Here is a 19,647-nt window from a genome sequence, read left to right on the forward strand (position 1 = left end):
AATTCCAAAATATACTTTTAAAAAATTTAATTCTTAAATTTTTAATCTAAATTTTGTATTCCAAAAATTTTAATTTTCAAGATTTAATTTTTAGAATTTTAAAATTTTAAAAATGTTTTTGAGTTTAAATTAAGATTTAATTAATGAATATGAATTCTTAACGCTTATTAGCATCTATTGATAAACTTACACACCATTAATTCATTCGTCATACGAATTGTCAAAACATACGGTGATAGCAGTTCACGATACGAAATGACGTACGATATATATATACATATATATGCATCGAGATGACCGAGCATCGTAAAAAAAGAGCAACAGTTAGATTCGAGTCTCAACTTTATATTCCTCTTTTAAGAATGGAAAAAAATAAAATTCCCATGTATCACTGTGATTTAACTTATTAAAGTTACGTAATGTAAAATTATGGAAATATTATTTTGGTTTTATATGGACAGCATCTTATAGATCTCTTGGACTATTTTTGGGGTTTTCGAGCTATTTGTGTCACGTACGCCGAGCGAGAATTGACGAAACGATAGAATTGTGTTCGCGGGCGGCGTACACTTTCGTTTGATGGCGCAAGATTTTCACTACTGTTTCCGCTCTAATTCTGCGATCTTTCGTGTCATTCAGCATGTGTCTTTGGACTCTCTGTACCAGTAAAATCAAGATTTGAAAGCGGTGCAATTTGAACGATTCTTATGAATCACGCCAATCATAATCTGCTTGTAACAAGAAAAAAACGACGAAGAAGTAATTATTGTAAGAATTAAAGTAATAGAGAAATTGAGCAGTTTTTTTGTGAAAACTTAGTGATACAATTTCGTTCTACAACATATTAAAACGATTGATCTGAAAATAGCGTTATCGAGATTTTCAATCGGTCGGTCAGAATTCACGATTTTTCTTCTTCGGCGGAGGAAACACAATGCGTCCGCTTATATAATCGTGCGAATTCTACTAAGGCATGACGCGATGCGAAGCAAAAGAATCGCCGCGCGATAATGAGCTCTCAGCACGAATTATTGCGAGTCCGAAACTTGCATAAACCGAGGCACAATCATGACATCATCTTTGGTGGGATTTTTTTCGTTGCACTTCTTTCGCAATGCATCGATTAATTTCACTTCTCTAAATTGGAACAGCTGCCATCGATAAATGACTGTTGAATATTTTTTTAAATATCCCCCGCTCCTCTCTCTCTCTCTCTCTCTCTCTTTGTCTCTCTTTTTTCTGCTACGTTATTTGAATCTCGATCGATAGACGTGCATAATGTATTAGCGCATGACAGGGTGATATCGGCGATGCGGACGATGGATGCAATTAAGCATGATCGATGACTTGAACGACCGAATGGCCAAGCGGATCCAGAAGTGCTTAACTGCTCGGCGAGACGGCAATGTGTTGTTTCAAAACTGCTCGACAGACCGCCTCGATCGGCTCGAATTAAATCTGAGAAGCATAACGTCGTCGTCATTTTTTAGAATGCAATCTCGTTTGCCTCGATCAAAAAATAAATGGTCTTTATTGGTATAACAAATCCGAATTTCATCTTGTCGCTGCATTCATTCCCAGACTGCAGATATAATTATTACGTCAGACTGAATATCTGATGTATTCGAACTATTCCTTCGAAAATAACATTATGCAATAAATATAATATATGTATATAAAAGTTATTTTCAAAATATGCTGAATACATAATAAAAATAGTTTTAATATTTACTGAATATATTTCGGCAGCTAGTAATTTATACATCGTTTTTATATTTTCTGTTTTATTTATTTTCTTATTCTTGCTTATGAATCCCTTGAGTTATTGTTAATAATAAATTAAAGCTGTATATATGGCACACATGAAATATAATTTTATATATTAAATAGTTGCAGATGGTTATTACAAAAATAACTGTTTCCAATAACCTACGTTTAAGAAAATTGTTTTGTTTCTTGATCGGTTATGAATTTTTGCACGTGCACCTTTTACACGTCTCACGCGAGGGACTAATTAACGCGTAATTTATCGGTCACCCGTCGACGACGAAAAGTGAACGGCAATGACAATGTATGTACGGCTACGGCAGCGAACGAAGGGAACAGCTCGCGAGTTTACGTTCATTCATGGCTGTCGGCAACGTACACGTCATCGAACAAAGCGGGATTATTTATAAAGCAGCGAACGAATTCGATCCTGTCGTTTCTCGTAAACGAAGTTATTTTCGAAAGTGACTTCGGGGACCCTGTCAAGGAACGCGGCGAAGTAAATCCCCCTTCTCCCTCTCCGTGACATTTTCAAACTCTCTCGTGTCACTGTTAGAAATTTATTTTCGTGATCACGTGAAAAAGAAATGTCGGCCGACGCCTCCTGCAAGCGGTCCCGAGCGTCGATCGTTACGCCGGCAATATTGTAAGTTTCTCTTTCGCGCGAACGTAAATTTTACGACCGTCTTGTGGCCGTCTTAGTTTTGCCGCGCTGTCCCGAGGTTATCTCGTTTTCTCGGCAGCGCGTAATTTTAACGGCGATTGTAAATAAAGACGCGCGGTGTATTTTTATCATACATATGTTCATATTTAGATGCAATGCTTATTCAAATATAATATTTATGAAGTGTGCTAGATAAATGGTGTAGATAACAAACTAAAAAAAAATTTGTTAAATTAATATTTACTATTTATTTAAACGGAAGAAATTATCAATTGCTTTTATCTCACAAGTTTTCTCCTCAATTTGCAGACACATTACGTTTAATTCAATAATCGCATTTTTGTCCATATTAAATATTTAATGTTCTCACTGCTCTCTTCCATGAGATGTGACTGACCTAATCATTTTTTACTTTATTCGCAGAAATTATTAACAGTATTGTAGCTCTAATAGTATTGTCAATCTTCGACTGTAGGCCGAAGAAAGTGAGCGAAGCGAAAGTGATTGTCGATGCCGGATGCGTTACAAAAATTCAACATTGCTCGCGGAAGGAAGTCACGTCTTCGGGAAGTAAGCCCAGCCGGAGAGAGGTGCTCGACGCGAAAAGAGCTCGATTGAGACGGCTTTTCGAATGCGACGCGATCGATTTGGAAAATTCCCTCCGCGAACTGGGATACGCTTTCGTTCCCACGCAACCTTGACCTTTTTCGTCGCGTTTCTTTCGGTCCCGCTTACGACCTTGAAGATTAACGGATCGGTATTAAACGCCCCAGCACTTTCACCGCTTTCGATTTAAACCGTACTTGGGCGCTGTCTTTCCCAACGTGTCGCTGTAAAATCGTCGTTGAAACATTTATAAAGAATTTGAAATTTTTTGGAGATTATTTCTACGTCAAGGATATCAATGCAAGACTCAACTGCTCGAGCAAACCGAAATAGGAATGATTTTAATGTTGCAAACGCAATGTTAATAACAGTAATATAAAAAATAAAATTTTCGATTGCATTTTAAATATTTGATTATAACCTCGATTAAAAATTTCATCAATAGAACAATACTTTCACTTAAATGATTGTCATTTTCATAAAATTTATAATCAAGCTATTTGAAACTGTTTAATCCAGAACGTTTGGATAATTTTAATATTTAGATTTTATATTTACAATATTGCTTAATGTTTTCATGGACAGAATAGCATCTTAATAGCATATACTAGATTTAAATATTTCCCTTTTTTGGGTTGTCTGTGTCACGAATGCGGAGCGAGTATATTAAGAAACGATATAATTGTTTTCGCAGCATGCACTTTCATTTAGTGGCCAAATATTTTCACTGTCGTTCCGCTCTGATTCTGTGCGATTTTTCGTATTATTCAGCATGTGGCATTGGACCTGTCTGTACCAGTAAAATTAAGGTTTAAATTTGAATAATTTTTATGGATCATGTAATCTTGATGTAACAAAAAATGCTGAAGAAGTAATTATGTAAAAAGAAAATAGCAGAAAATTGAACAATCTTCTTACGAAAACTTTGCAAGGCAATGAAATAACGAAACTATTTACGGTATTTAGTCAAATATAAGCATGATTAATGTAAAAAATAATATAGCTAGCTGAATCTTCCATTGAGATGGATTACAAAACAGCATATTTGCTTGACTTCTGCTATCAGTCCGTTGTCACGCGTCTGCAGTCTCTGTCGATGAAATATAAGCTTGGTATTGAAGGAGTTCATGCTAATCCGCTGCAATTTATTTCTCGAGTTTACCGCTAAATGATTAATATTGCAAACATTTAGCTAACTGAATGTGGAACCTCCGTAATTAATTCTCTTAGCTATATTAATAATAGAGCTATTTTATACAGCGAATTCATATTATTGCGTGATGTTATATTGAAGATGATTTATTATCTATTGAAAGTACATACACATGATGTATACGCATACACGTTACCGTATAACATAAATAAAATATATAGATATATCTTACACGTTGACGATGAGTGAAAATAAAGTGATTATCCTTGTTCTGTTAAACTTTGGTAAAATATTTCATGCCAAAAGGGAGGTAAAGGAGAGAAGGCATATATATGTATATGAAACGCGCCGAAGGGACGCTATGACGCGAGCTCTTTCATATGTACATTCACGTGATAGGCGTACACCCGAAAAGTATTTCTTTCATCGTCCGTTCCTCTTATTATTTTTTCCTTTGTCGTGAGAAAATCCGTCGTCGAAAGCACATTCGTCAAATTGCGAATTATGTTACGTACTTTTCTATTGGACGGCATATTACGGCACTGTGAGTCGTTTGCTTATTTTTCCCGCGGTTATAGGTCCCAAATCGGACCCTTCGCGAGCGCTTAGGGGCTATTTCTTCCGACCTTCTTCACTTTTGTGCTTCTGACCGCGAGAAGCCTCGGTTCTCCGGTTCACGACGAGTTTTCGTACGTTCTGTGAACGTATTCCGAGATTTGTCTTTAGGTCTCTCGCAATACTGCGTTATCGCATTCAGAATATATTTAGGACAATTAACATGATTTCAAGAATAGTTCGCATGCCTATGCGTACGTGCGTGCAAGCATATAGTTCATTTACGAATCGATATATCAAATTTTGCAAATATGTAATTTAATCTTGGAATAGTATAGCACAATATCTGTAAAATATATCGCGCTTGCTTAATAAATGAAATAAAAAAGTTCTCTGTATCTTGAAACAAATATCAAATATTTGATTTTGCTCGAATAAAATTCAATCACCTCATGTAATGTATTAATTTATAATATATTATAATATCAGCGAGGTAATTATTTTGCTCTATCTATGCAATTGTTTGATTATAAAGCCCCTTGCACAATAGGCGATAGCGATAGCGATAACGACAACGACAAGGTTGCCGACAAAGCTATACCTTTGTCGGCAACTTTGTCGCTGTCGCTATCGCTATCGCTATCGCCTATTGTGCAAGGGGCTTAACAGTTTCTATTTCAAAATCTATACTCGTTAATTAATGTACGATATATCATGTACGCGCGAGTACGCATCATTTTCACAAAAATAAAAAAGTACATCCATTTACGTATTATTCGGAAATATATAAAGATCACTCGTTGAGCTCTTCGTACATGTATACGAAAGCAACTAAAAATAAAATAAAGTTCTTCATGTTAATCAATTAACGATTTTCGCGATTACCATCAATTTCTAGAAAAAGAAAGACTTCCAAAAATATTAGAATACATTTTCAAAGAATAAGAAATAAACAAAAAGATTTGTTACAGTAAAGCGCCATATAAAATATTCATTTCTGTGTTTTTCATTAATAATATGAACATAAATAATTGATAATATCAACAAAAAATGCACCGTCGAAAGTCGCCCTCAGAGTAATCATATCAATCGCTTGTCCATACAGGCGTTTGTCCATTAATATTGTGCATGTTGGACACAATGGTACACTGTTGGAAAATTTGTGTTAAATATAACATAAATCGCATGTCCCAAACGGTCCACTCAAATTTTTGTGTTAATTTAACATAATATGGATGTGTTAAATGGTAACACCGATACTATGTTAAAATATTTCAACAGAAAAGAAATGTAGTTCTGATCGTAATTTGAGGTTAATTATGTGTACAATTAACATAACTTTTATGTTGAAGTTAAGATTGTAAGACAAAATCAACATTCTTTTTCTGTAAATTTTTATTCCCACTTCTGTTATAGAGTAAAATCAACACTCTTTTTTTGTAAATTTTAACACATTTAATAAACTTAAAATGTAAAATTATTAAAATAATTTAAAGAATATGTTAAGGGATCCTGGACAGGGGACAATTACCGACAAAAACAGTCAGAGCTCGTTCTTTGAAACGGCATTATAGATCGCAAAAACCTTTAACAGGAGTAAAGCATAGGTACTAATGAAGAGTGGGAATATAAAAAATTAGTGATAATTGAAAAAAAAATGTAAAAATGCTGTCACCCCTCATAACCATATTTTCTAATATAAACAGTTATATAAGTTATATGTACGAAATGAAATGTTCCCACTCTTCAGAATACGTGCACAAACAATAACGTACCGTTGAAATTGAGATTGAAAGCCTGGAAAAAAATTAGAGCTTCGAAGAAATCGTGTATATTTTCCACAAAAATATACACGCAGGCTAGTAAGCAGAAATGGCGCAGCAATCGAACAAAGACAGATGTCATTTCGTTAGACAAAGACAGATATAGGAAAAACAAAATTAGAAATGTTGACATTATCGACATCGAGGAAGTTCGGCCGTCACTCCAGCATCCCCTTAAAGTAACACAATTTGAATGTATTTAATAAATTACCATCGCCTTGCATAACTAATAAAAGAGCTCTAAGTGTCCATAGAAGAAATTCTAATCTATTGCATAAAGAAAGATTTCTAGAACTATCTAATGGTATGTGTACATCGACGCCACTCCCCGTCAATGTTACGTCACAAACTTCGAATCAACTTAGCACTCCACCTATAACAATGAAAGTAAGCCAACTGTACAACAAATCCACGATGCTGTTAAACGATACGACGCTGTATATAACTCCTGAACAAACACCGAGGATGAGTCCAATAGGGAAATCGGAAAGGCTTGTAAGAATAAGTAAAAGTTTAAGAGCGGAATTGGCGTACGAAACTGATTCAAAAGATAATTTCACCACGATGAAATCACCCGATGAGAAATTGGAGCTCGATCAAAAATCTCAAGTTTCATCAAAGAAGATAAACAAATCTAAGCTACATTCAAACGAGCATATTCACAACGAAGGAAAATCGAATTCTGGAACCAATTCCAGTTCCGCCCGAACAGTGATCGAAAAATCATCAAACAAACAAAACAGCATTTTTATATTATCTCCGTATAGTACCGATTTATCTAAGACTCCGACAGAAAGCAAAAGTTCCGTTAAAGAATCCTCGTCAAAGAAGAGTTCGAAGATAAGATCATTCGGAAGTGCAAGACATTCGATTGTGAATAAAATTGCAAGCTCTTTTGGGATTCCAACTACTCCAAACCTTCCGTCTACATCTCGCAATGCATCGCTAAAGCATGATGTCAGGAATAGCAGCTCCAAGATGACACCGAGTACAGATCGAGTATCAAAGAAGCGCAATTCGAGTATAAAAAACAAAGCCATTTTGGATGTTATGCATCCAAATTAAAATCGAAATAGTAAGTTTAATTTTATATAACGCTCACCTCTATACATGTATTTAATAAATACATTCAAATTGTGTTACTTTAACATATTCTTTAAATTATTTTAATAATTTTACATTTTAAGTTTGTTTAGTTCAATTAACATAGGAGGCATATGTTAAATCTACACATGTATGTGTTGATTATTTTACACAAAAAAAATTGTAACAAGGATTTTTTTTTTAACAAACCTACAAAAATTTTCCAACAGTGTAAGAAAATATTATATCGGTGCTATATCACATACTGACACGAGAAAGAAACACGTCCGCATACGCGGTGCATTGAGTTGCTTTACATGCGAGAGTATATATTCAAGTCTTTGAATATCTTCCGCCTGATGACAAACGTATTGAGAAATCGAGGCGTCAGGTTAATCTCCCGCTCTTGAACAAGTGGAATCCTCTTAAGAACATTCATGATAAAATACATCACGCGGCGAACGATATCTTAATGTCGGGAAATCGAGGTGCTAGGACGATTCCCTCGTCGACTCTTTCAAGAACAAAAGCCACAATGCTTAAGTCGTCGATTAAGTAATTCGTGCGACATTTTTTAGTTTTAAATCACGACACGTTAACATTCTTTTATCTCCTTAACTCGATCTTGAAGTGCACTTTTAAGAATCATTCGCTCGAAATTGACTCGCTTAATTTACTATCCACTGGAGAACACTGGTATCACCGCCGCCAGTTGATACCAATCGGGAATCATCTTGCAAGAACGAGACGTTCGTTACGTGACTCGAGTGGCCGCCATAGGAATGGTATAGTGACTGAAATAGAAAATTTCATTTGCAAGATCTTTATACTTCTTAATATATGCAATACTTATTGATAAGTTTTGATAATAATGAGAGTTTAAAGGTTCAGTATAATATAAAATAATTTAAAATAGTTCGAGTGTTACCTTCGGCTGGCACGCTGGATGAGAGAACAATTTGACTTTTCCAAAATCATCACCCGTAGCTAAAAGCTTGCCATCGCCACTTCGTGTGCAATTATTCACGTCAGTTCCATCTGCGCCTTCCGGCCAGATGCCTATTGTCTCGAACGATATCACGCAGGTATGGGTTGACCAATCAACATTTCTCAACATCGAAGACTGTGGAATTTGACGGCATACACCAGGATTCCCTGAAAATCAGAGAAAGTCGTATGCCAGATGTGCAACATTATATTCCTAATTTAGAGCGATATATATATTATTACTACTCCATTGTCTTTATTATAACAGCTGGTTATTATGGTGCACATTTTCTTACATTTTTATTTTTTCTTATTTTCCTGTATGTGGATAAGAAAGTTATCCGTTATTAGCAGCTATAATTATCGACAAATTATAAGAGTTATAATCTATATGGTATACTACAATAATTGTATTATGCTGTATATTTCATATTATAATTGTCTTATAAGCTTTAGAATTTTTTTCTTTTATTCAACCCGAACTCCCGCCGCTCTACAGCGCGAAAGGTAGAAATGTGTTCGCATATGTCAAATAATTACTTCGTTAACGACGTTGTAATCTTCAAGGAATTTATTTTTTTAAAGATAAAGTAACCATATGGGAAGCCATATGGAGAAAATAAACATTCCAAGGTTCATGAGATAAAGAGAAAACGCAGAGAAGATTAAAAATCTTGAATTTCAAAGGGTATTCTTCGGACATTTAAACATTTCAAACTTCCCAGGTGGCAAGAATTCATGCTCTATTTGTAAAGCACAAATATATAGAGAGAAAACTTCGAGCTTCAATCATTTAAAATACTAGCCCCTTACATCCAAGAAACTAAATATGGTCATAAATTATTCTTGAGCATCAGTCTTGGGGCGCGTTTCGTTACTCGCATGATGCGCATAATGCATCTTATCCTTGTTTAACATTAGGTGAACAACAAGGATAAACAACGGAACACGTCCTTAGATATGGTCATAAATTATTCTTGAGCAGTCCTAGAAAATATTTTCCGAGAAAGTATAAAAGCACAAAGGATCTGAAAAACAAAGAAAATACAATCCCGAGGTACATTGTTTCTGTAGTCTTTTAAAATCGATATTTTTCATTTGCTTCAGTATCCAATAGTCATACTAGTAACAATGTTTGAACATGTTATGACAATGTGACGGACATCCTTTCTTGATCTTTTTTAGTAATTATCTTCTATACTCTCTTTCCTTCTTTATTTACTCTGTTTTAACTTATCCCAAATTATACTCAATTACATTAAATTATTAAAAATTATTTTACTTACAATAAAGCAGCTCATAGTCTCCGCTGTTGCTGCGTAAGTACTGACCATCCACGGACCAATCCAAATGAGTTAGGAAACTGGAATGTCCCTGCAATAAAGAAAAATCCATATGTTCACACTGTACGTACATGTGTTATCAACTATCACAATAAGTTACAGATATTGCGTTCTTGTTGCCAGCTATAGAATATTAGATAATCAGTGTGTTATATGGCAAATTAACAGCACAATTCTATCATCTATCTGCTATCATATTGTAATTACTTTATGCAAGCAATGCTTAACGTGCGTGCGGGTGCTAAGAAGTTAAGTGGAAGTTTAACTGTGTAATTAACAATATTCTACGATCATGTATGAGACTAAAGCGAGGTACGTCGCGTCACGTTTTTTAATTGTATGAGAAATTAGATGCGTTTGAAATAATTTCGTGCGCAACGCGACGTCCTTTCTACGTTTCCGAGTGGCCGAAACACAAGTCTTACTCCGTGCCTTCGAATCCGCTTTGGCTAGAAATGGAAAAGAATTGTATTGAATATTATTAGGCTTAAGAATGTTTACGGGAAATGGCTGATAAAACGTATTTCGTCATATTTGTCATTAGTTTGATAAAACTATTTAAATTACATGTATTTACAAATAATTTTCCCAATTATTTACAGTTTTGAAACGGATATTTAAATAATTATTTTTTAATAATTGTCATAGTAGTATATACAATGTAATGGAAGAAAAATGGTTTAGATTTCTTTAAAAAACAATGGAAATAAACTTAATAGATGACAAATGTCATATTTTTCTTGCTGGTAAGGCAATTATTTTTATCGAAAGATTAAAGCTATTGAGTTATTAATGAATGCTATTTATAATTAATTATTCATTATAGGGAAAATATGTACACACATTAAGTCTGTTATTTACATTATTTACAACACACTCAGTAATATCAAGTATGTTACAATAAGATAAATTAAAATTTTCAGGATAAAATTATGCAATTCATATAAGGGAATTTTAAACAAATATAATAATTTATAATAACGAAACTTGTAACATGAAAAATACATTTAGAGTTAATAGAGATACATAACATTAAGTTTATGAAAAATATTCTGTTTAATGTGTTAAAATGGTTTTATTAAAAAATAATATTCATAGAAAATATAAGAATTTTACTGATGCTGTAATGAGATAATAGAAAATTATTATTAATTTGCAATAACTTACCATACATCGCCCAACTCGACTATATTTGGTCGCGTCCTCGTTCACTTGATAAATGTAAATGTAATTATCTCTGGAGCCGAGAGCAAGCAAAGAACTATCGGGCGAGAATTGAACGACCTAAAAACCATAAGCACGATGTAACAAAGTACGAATTGAAAAACAATTTTTCGTTGTAAATTTTTATGATATCATACTATGCTGTCATAAACATTTAATTTAATTGTTTTGTCAAATATGATTGAATAAGATCGAACTGTTTTCATTTATTTCGACCCATTTTAAAAAGCTATAATTACATAATTCAACATTATATAAACGTACCTGAATAGGCTCGGAACCGTCGCTATGGTGTGTGTACAACTCTCGCGTCTCGCTATCAATTGCCAACCATTTCCCGGACACACAGCCGACGACTATGATACTACCATCCGGCGAAAAAGCGATACTTTGTGCTTGCTCCTAAACAATGTATAAAAACCAACGCATTTTTTTATTGTTTTTTATTTCACATTGATTTTATAAGAAGAAACTATAATATTTATTTTAATTGATTAAATATAATATATTTTATTTTATACCAAAAATCATATCTTTAAATATCTTTTTTAATAAAAATGATAATAAAAATTAATAAAGTAAAAAACAATTGTTTCCGTATATTTCTCTACAAAATGAAAAAAATCGGAAACATTACTTATCTTATTTCATTAATTTCCGTGATTTAATTAATTAAAGTTTTTATAATCAAGTTTTGTTATTTCTCAAAATGCATTTTTGGTTGTTTGCAGGATAACGGGAACAGAGTGTGTGCTACTAGATAAACAAACGCTACATACCCCGATGTCTTTGCTCCACACTACGGTATGACTTAAACTGTCCCACATCTGTAACAATCTGTCGTGTCCCGCAGTGGCGAACTGAGGTAAAGTCGGATGAGCCGCAAGTCCCCAAACTTCCTCGGCGTGACCCAACATTGCGGGATTGAAACCCATGTCATTCTCGCCAACGAGAATGCAGTTCCTCGTCGTGCCGATTAATAATTGAGTGCCCCTTCCTTCCGAGAGCGTTCGAATTCCACCGAAATGATCCTCAATCTATCAGACAAATTTTATTATCTAATGAGTAATCTTGACCGTTTATGAAAATAACACAAGTAGGGTAAACTCGAATAAGATGGCCATAGAGGAAAGATGGCCAACTCATGTTCCATTCGATGTTTCATGGCGAGCTAGATTGAAAGAACATGGGTTGGCCATGCATCTTTCCTCAATGGCCATTTTACCCGAGTTTACCCTAATAGAAATATGCCTTTTATGGTCAGGCTGGATCTTTGTGCTTATTACCAAAAGGATAATGAAATTTTATTATCCTTTCGGTATCGAAAAATATATTGATAATAAAGTTGAAAAAAAACATGCAAATAAATTCCCTCTTAAATTTAAGTCTTTCCGACTTGCCTGAGCTTCTTCTCCCGTCAGATTCAAAGACGCGTCAAAATACAAAATCTTGCCGTCCTTCCCGCCTCCCGTAATAATGTTGCCATTTTTTAGAACACATATAGAGAAAATCGATCCTTCGTGGAGATTTCTCACTAGCCTTGAAATTGTGTTAGTACCTAAAAAAAAGAGATATAGTAAGGTATATATAATAGATAGGTTTTTTATCTTGAGAGTGAATTAATTTAACCTTTCAGTTCTTTTTTTTAATTAATAACGACGAAGATAATTTTTTCCGATTCTTTACATATTTAACGAAGATTATTATTACTAGATACTATAATTGTTAAGGAGTCTACCTCGAGTCCAAACGATGATGTTGCCGTTGCTGTCGCCGGTGAGGACGTCGCCGTTTTGATTGAAGGCGACACAGGTAACGTACCTGGGCTTATCTCTGCTCTCGAAGATGCCCATACGTTTATACAACATGCCGCCGGTGTCCAGGGACCAAAAAGACACGTGTCCTTTTCCGCAGGAGACGATCTGGTTACGTTCCAGCGGATGCCACTCGGCGCAAACCACCGTGTCGACAGAGCACTGCAATCATCAGTCATCAGCCGTTAAATGGCCTGCTTCCGGCCGAAATATAACGTAAATCATTTGCAACATTATAAATATGCCGCAATTTTTAATAGCGTCATTACGCGCGTGTCAAATTATCGTCGCGTACTTTCGTTTCGGTCACTTTGGTGCCACGATCGCTCTTCTGCCAGTCCCAGATCGATATATTGTGATCAGAGGTCTCGTCGATGGCGCACAAATAATTTCCGCCGTCGGCCTTGGAGAATGACAGGCAGCAAATCGATCCGTCGAATTCGCCATTGCCGATCACGCTGAGAGTCGTCAGGCTCACGGAGTTCCATATTCTTATGTGTGGCTAAAATCCATATCGACCCATCTGTAGTATCTCATTAATTTATCTGCTACGTTTCATTATATAATTAAAATAACTTTCTATTTTCTTTATTTTTTTATATATTTTAATATCTTCATAACTTTACCATAGCGTCCCGGCGATCTGTCCCGCACACTTGTCCTGTGGCGACAACTAATTTGTTAGGATGAATCGCTATGCTGTATAAAAAAATATCAAATTAATATTGCTTAACATATGTTCCATTTGATTCCTTATTTTATAATAACTGACTAAAGAACATTTTATATATTATAATTTTCTTTTGTTTCATAAAAAAATTAAATAAATTTACTTTTCTTTCCTTTTCTTAGAATAAAAGTTTATTGTATTAAAATATTAACGACTGAATATTTTTATTATTCATGAGATACTTAATTATCGTAGCATTTTTCTTTGCAAGAACTGGATATTACTTCTCAACTTCTCACTCACCATTTAACATCGTCCGTATGACCTAGGTAATGTCTCTGGCTGTGCTCCTCCATGTTGTACAGAACAACGACTGCCGCGACGAAATATACGATCTCGCCGGTCGGCAGCAGGTGTAAATTGCTGCGGCAATCGCGCCCGCGGTAACCGTAAACCCAGTCGAGCTTCAATTTGCTCTGCGGCGGCGTGCTAACTTTGTGAAGGTCGTAGGACTCCATCATGGACGTAGGGACGTAAAGAACGACCGGTCGGCCGCGCAAGTACATGCGGACGGTGCCTTCCTCCTCGTTGTACTGCATGTCTCTAGTACTACAAAGAGATTACATTTGTTTATTCGTTCTTTTCGTTAAATTTCACTTTGCGATCGATATTCCGCGCGTATGCGTTCAAGGACTCAAAATTAAGCTGAAAATTGTTTTCAAGCGACGAATTTCTCACAAAAAAGTGCACGAATTGAACAAATTTATCTAATCAATGATTTTTTTTCTGTCAGCAACATATTTTTTCACACTTTCTACATTTAAATTTCCTGAGAAAAAGAATTTCTCGTTCTAAAATTTTCTCCCTTGCTTTCTTGTCTTTAATCTTTTAATTAGCGCTCATAGTTGAAAGGACGTGGTCCTAAGATACAAAAGCTGATCGATTGAAGCTGTCTTAGATAAAGTTTTTCTCACGTATCGCAAATCGATAAGGACGATGATTTTCACTTTATGTGAACTCGCCAAGAACTTCGGTCAATCCTGCTCGAATTCGTGTTTCAACTGGCGTACTCTTTGATCACACTGTTCGCGCTATACTGAGCGAATTCGCCAGGCTTTCTGTGTCGATGAGGTCTGGTAACCGCGACGAATGACTCACGCGAGTAATGACTCGACTTTATTACTCCGCGAAGCATGCTGCGCCGTTACGTCAATTTTAATTTTTTCTATTTTTGGTCCTTCTGATATCGCATTATCACGCACGAGGTATTTGCTCGTCCCGGGTTCGATCGAGGTCCTTGGACTCGTTTTAATCTGATCTATACACGATTGAGGACGAGGAGGGCTGCTTTATAAAGCAACGCGTAAACGGTGCCTTTTTTTATCGCGCTAACACTTCAATGTTTTTATTCCGGTCTTTCAGTTCGTGGGACGTGTTTCAACGAAGCTACGAATTTTTCACGATTTATATCCTAACGATTCTGATTCTTTGATGTATCCTTCGAGCGTGAAGCGTATTTGAAGGAAAAGATGCCACGCGGTGAGCCGAGCGAAGCGAATCATCAATGTGATTGAAAACATGGTAGCGGAGAATTTTAGCCTTGACCAAATTCTTCGTGAAATGCAAATTCGGGGAGCCTTCGCTACTTTTATCTTCACATTTATTATAACGTTTACAAATTTTATTTGACATTCGAGATGTAAGAAAAATTGTGCACGAGAAAATCGTAAATTATTCATTAATTGAAGCAATCCTTATTATATTGAATCATTCTGTTTTTAAAGATATAAGCATATTTCCACATAAAATTGAACACACGTAGAAATGATTACAGACCGTCACGCTATCAAGCAGTTGGAATCCAGCTTGTTTACATATCTTCACGGTATTATTGACTCCGTCTGATCAATAAATTCAAATGAAGTTCGCTCGCCCGCAACAATGCAACGAGCGGGCAAGGCTAAAGCACTTCCGAGTGCATTTTTTGACGTTGAACGATGCGGGAAGGCAACAGGTACGAGAGGAGGACCACGTGGTTAACGGCTCATTTAACGTCGTGGTGCGAAGCGCGCCATTGCGTTACCGAAGAAAGTGAATTGCGATTCCTCCTGCTGTTGCACAACCATGCATACGGCGTTTCCTGGTGTGCACGACGTCACGGCGTCACGAGCACGCCGGAAACGTCAGCAAAAAAAAACGACGCCGTCTGAAAGCGTTCTCGGATAGACGATTTTTCAGTTTCATATCTTTACAAAGGATAGGCGATCGCGATCATAATGTGCTAATTACAAATATCTACTTTGTGAAATTAATATAAAATTTATTTACGTGGCTAAAATAAATAAAGGTATACGGTACGCAAATAAAACCACTTACTTATCTTCCGACTGTCGTCATAGAATACGCTATCTTTAACATGCATATACTGCAAGATCGTATTATAACAGAACTACTATTGTATATGCTTACTGTTATAAATCGCTCTCACAACAGTTCCCATAAAATATAAATTGTAGTTGTACTTTATTCTTTGTTTTATTCGCGCGAAAATGATTCGTAAATGCGATAAGACATTTTCCGCTATGCGTATCAATTTCAAAACGAATAATCATATATATAGTTTCTATGGGAATGCGATTAAAACGTGCGATTAACTTCGATCGCGATCCAAGCACGGTGCAAAACAATCTCAGGCGTGATATTTAAATTTAAAATGTGGCTTTTATGTCTTGTATGTACATACGGTATCGCATCAGGTATGCACGCCCCTTTGAACTGCACTTTTGCCAAGCTGGAAGTTCCACAGATCCTCAAGAAAATCTGTGCGTGACACTGCATGACATTTGCATGCGACATCGAAGGTCGAAAGTAACGCGACCAATTAATGGCGTGCCAATGCGGTGATAATATGTATTACGTGCTGTGTGCTATGTGCAAACGCATGCGGCACGATAATTTCCCGTTTAACGAACGTTCGTTGCAATACCGATCGACGAATCGGCAGGCGTTAGAAGTTAACGCACGTTAGCACAAAGCAAAACTCTTCTTTGTTGCGTTGCAAAAATTATAAGTGCAGTGAGATTGGTTCATCTTTATGCATTCTCGGAAGATTTTTCATCAGTTTATAAATTATAAAATATATGCGGCAATAATAATGCGAAGCACGACAGCTTCGAGAAAATCTTAACGAAATATTCAGATAAAATTTAAGATAAAATTTAATAATTTAATTACGTCAGGCATCTTTCATAATTTCTGCGGAATTTCTATCGAAGAATTAAAGAAGAATCGAAGTATTAAAATAAAAATAAAAATTACAAATTCCAAGATGTTTTATCAAATAATTAGCGCTATTAAAATTTGCGAAACTTCTCTTTCAATATTCCGCGGATTTCCATTTATTCGCTTGTAAAGAGATAAGCCGTAATTCGATCCGTGATCTACGAAGCGAGATCGGGATCAACCGCCTCCGCGATCGCATATCTCGCAGATCGTGTGTCATGCAGATATATATCACGGCGATAACCCGCAGGAAATTCTACACGTGCGTTTAACGCCCGTGTTTTAAGCGAGGCTTTACCATGCGCGCTCACCTGCGGAGGAACGAAATTGCATCTTAAAGACCGTTCGGGCGCGCACGTGCATCGGTGAGGCGCGTGCATGCGTGCGACCTCGCGACCACTGCACGGCGGGTCGCCGCCTAAACGCGGCTGCGAGAAGCCCAGGTACGGCAAATAAGTTGTGTGTAAAGTATAGTCTGGTATATATATTATTTACCCGTGCTTGACGTTGTTCATCGCCGGTGGCTTGAACAGGTTGAACAGGGACTTGGTGGACGCAGACAATCTATAATGAATGAAAATGCAAACGAAAACCGTGCGGTGCAAAACAAAACAAGATAGGGCGAAGGGGAAGAGAAACGGAGAACCGTCTCTAATGCGATCGGCGTGTTTCCCGCGTACTTGGAGCTTTGATCGATGGATCTACAAACAAAAATTCTCCACCGATTCAGTGCGCTTCAAGCATAATTTCAGACGTACGGGAGGATTAGAATAATGAATCTTCTCTTTCCGAACAAATTAGACTCGCCCATAATTTTAAAGCCTATTTTAGATACGACTTTATAATTAAAATGGGCTTTATGAATATCACAGACTTATTTCATCCTTGCACATAAAAGTCATCAATTTACTGTGTCTCCTTTTTTGCTATCTATCTGTAAACTAACTTTTTAAAGATACTTTTTTCAAGTTGCATTAATATTGCATTTATTAATGATCAGTATGAAGAAAAAAATACTATTCAATTAAGTTCAATGTACTATGCAGATATATAACGCAAGAAAGAGGCACAACAGCACATAAAAGACGAAGTAATAGTAAAGTAGAAGTAATTTTCTGACCAATGAAATATAAGAGACAGTAGCTTCGACGGGAAAACGCGCTCGATCGCTCGAGAGAGGAAGCAAGAAAACTTGGCGGTGATAACAAAAAGTTAAACTCGTGTGATCAGTGAAATGTGAACAAAATTACAAATAGCAGGCAAACGGTGCGTTTTACTGTTACGTTTATTAGCTGCGAGCTAACCTGGTACCGACGAGCTGGGAATTGCTTCCCTGGTTTTGCGGGGCGTGTGTAAAATCGCCGGTGGACGACCATCTCTTGGCTCTTCTTAGGCTACTTTGCGGCGGCCCGTTTGATCTTGCCGTGGGCGATCTAAGACATCGAATTCAATTCTCGTACAACAGCATCATGCAATATATACACGCATCGCATAACGTCGTAATAACGCTCTAAGAACATCAAAATATATCGCTACTAATTAAACAGCGAGCGTTCATTAACGTGCCGATAAACACTGAAGAGAGAACATATACATGCGCATATTTATCACGATCGTACACGCAACACACAATTAATAATGCAACGAAAAATATTCAAAGTTCTTGCAATTGGGACGGAGAATTAATTTGGATGGATCTAAAATTCGTATTTACAATATTCACACAGTTTTGATTTCTACTTTGTGACACAAAATGCAACAATTTAATTTACGGTTTATTTTACATTAAGTTATAGTTTAGATTCCCTACCTGGCTACAGGCAGTGGCGTAGCTCTAGGGCTTGGCGATGGCACCGGAGAAACACTACTACTACTCGGACTATCAGAATGCAAAGAGCCCGTTGACTGATAGTGGACGGATCTCCTAAAACAAAAAGTAATTAACTAAAACAAAAATAAAGCGCAAATTATCGAAAAATGTAGCTTGAATATGAAATAAAGTCGAAATTAATCAAAGAAAGAGAAAGCATGTGGAAACAAGTGGAAAAACATCCGAGATTTTTGGATACGCTGGAAAATATATAAAAATTGTGTAAAATCTTTATTTAAATATAAAGAATTTAAGAAACTGACCATCCAGTTTTAGGTCTCTCGAGCCCTTGGCCGATATCAAACACAATTTACAGTGTTAGTTTTTAGGACTCTCACCTTTGAGGAAGTTGGGTGGGATGCACGTAACTGGCGGGCCGTCTCGGACTTGACGTCGCGTCGCGGACATCCTGCGACGATCCCGAAGAAGAGGAATTTCTGAGACCACCGGTCTGGCGCAGCCTCAAGTCCTTCTGTGGCACCGAATTTTGACTACCTGAAAATAACTTTGTCTCTCATTCGGAGTATTTTGAGCGAATAAAAAAAGTATTAGATATCACAGATGCTGATCTGTTTAAAATATAAGATCTTAGTTTCAATGGCCTGCCTTTTGCGTTAAACTTCAGACATTGCATAAATAATACGCGACGTTATAGCTGCGAAACGTATAGTCCGGATGATTGGGTTTCAATAGCAGGGTAACGGTGCGCGATATTCATAACGCCTTCCGCATATATTACAGCTTTCCTGCGCGTTCATCAACTAATGCTAAGAGCTAAGATAAGGATGCTGTCGGCGTAGTAATTT

The 19,647-nt window shown here is 36.3% G+C and overlaps 2 protein-coding genes across 16 annotated transcripts in view; one reads left to right on the forward strand and one right to left on the reverse strand.

The window, feature by feature from the left end:
• LOC139816626 (uncharacterized) overlaps positions 1–12,076 on the forward strand; it is a 105,865-nt gene extending 93,789 nt beyond the window's left edge. For 2 of the 5 annotated variants that reach the window (XR_011733048.1, XM_071784254.1), the window contains exon 3: positions 11,937–12,073. Coding sequence is in view for 1 of the 5 variants with exons in the window: in XM_071784254.1 (XP_071640355.1) it covers positions 11,937–12,015 (79 nt within the window). In the remaining 4 variants the exon portion in view is untranslated. Of the gene's footprint in view, positions 1–11,936 lie in introns of all 5 variants that reach the window. The other 3 variants (XR_011733047.1, XR_011733049.1, XR_011733046.1) reach the window with 2 other exon arrangements.
• Positions 4,321–19,647, reverse strand: part of LOC139816621 (echinoderm microtubule-associated protein-like 2) — a 39,534-nt gene continuing 24,207 nt past the window's right edge. For 5 of the 11 annotated variants that reach the window (XM_071784246.1, XM_071784244.1, XM_071784241.1 and 2 more), the window contains exons 4-19: positions 19,180–19,336; positions 18,782–18,895; positions 18,276–18,404; positions 17,467–17,535; positions 13,993–14,298; positions 13,646–13,718; positions 13,315–13,521; positions 12,944–13,181; positions 12,606–12,763; positions 11,985–12,242; positions 11,470–11,607; positions 11,149–11,265; positions 10,407–10,430; positions 9,925–10,012; positions 8,580–8,806; positions 4,321–8,445 (exon numbers count right to left, since the gene is read on the reverse strand). In XM_071784246.1, coding sequence (XP_071640347.1) covers positions 8,320–8,445; positions 8,580–8,806; positions 9,925–10,012; positions 10,407–10,430; positions 11,149–11,265; positions 11,470–11,607; positions 11,985–12,242; positions 12,606–12,763; positions 12,944–13,181; positions 13,315–13,521; positions 13,646–13,718; positions 13,993–14,298; positions 17,467–17,535; positions 18,276–18,404; positions 18,782–18,895; positions 19,180–19,336 — 2,429 coding nt within the window. In that variant the 3' untranslated portion in view covers positions 4,321–8,319. Of the gene's footprint in view, positions 8,446–8,579; positions 8,807–9,924; positions 10,013–10,406; positions 10,431–11,148; positions 11,266–11,469; positions 11,608–11,984; positions 12,243–12,605; positions 12,764–12,943; positions 13,182–13,314; positions 13,522–13,645; positions 13,719–13,992; positions 14,299–17,466; positions 17,536–18,275; positions 18,405–18,781; positions 18,896–19,179; positions 19,337–19,647 lie in introns of those variants that run through there. The other 6 variants (XM_071784245.1, XM_071784248.1, XM_071784247.1 and 3 more) reach the window with 6 other exon arrangements.

The sequence above is a fragment of the Temnothorax longispinosus genome, chromosome 7 (genome assembly GCF_030848805.1).
Source record: "Temnothorax longispinosus isolate EJ_2023e chromosome 7, Tlon_JGU_v1, whole genome shotgun sequence".
Taxonomy (NCBI): domain Eukaryota; kingdom Metazoa; phylum Arthropoda; class Insecta; order Hymenoptera; family Formicidae; genus Temnothorax; species Temnothorax longispinosus.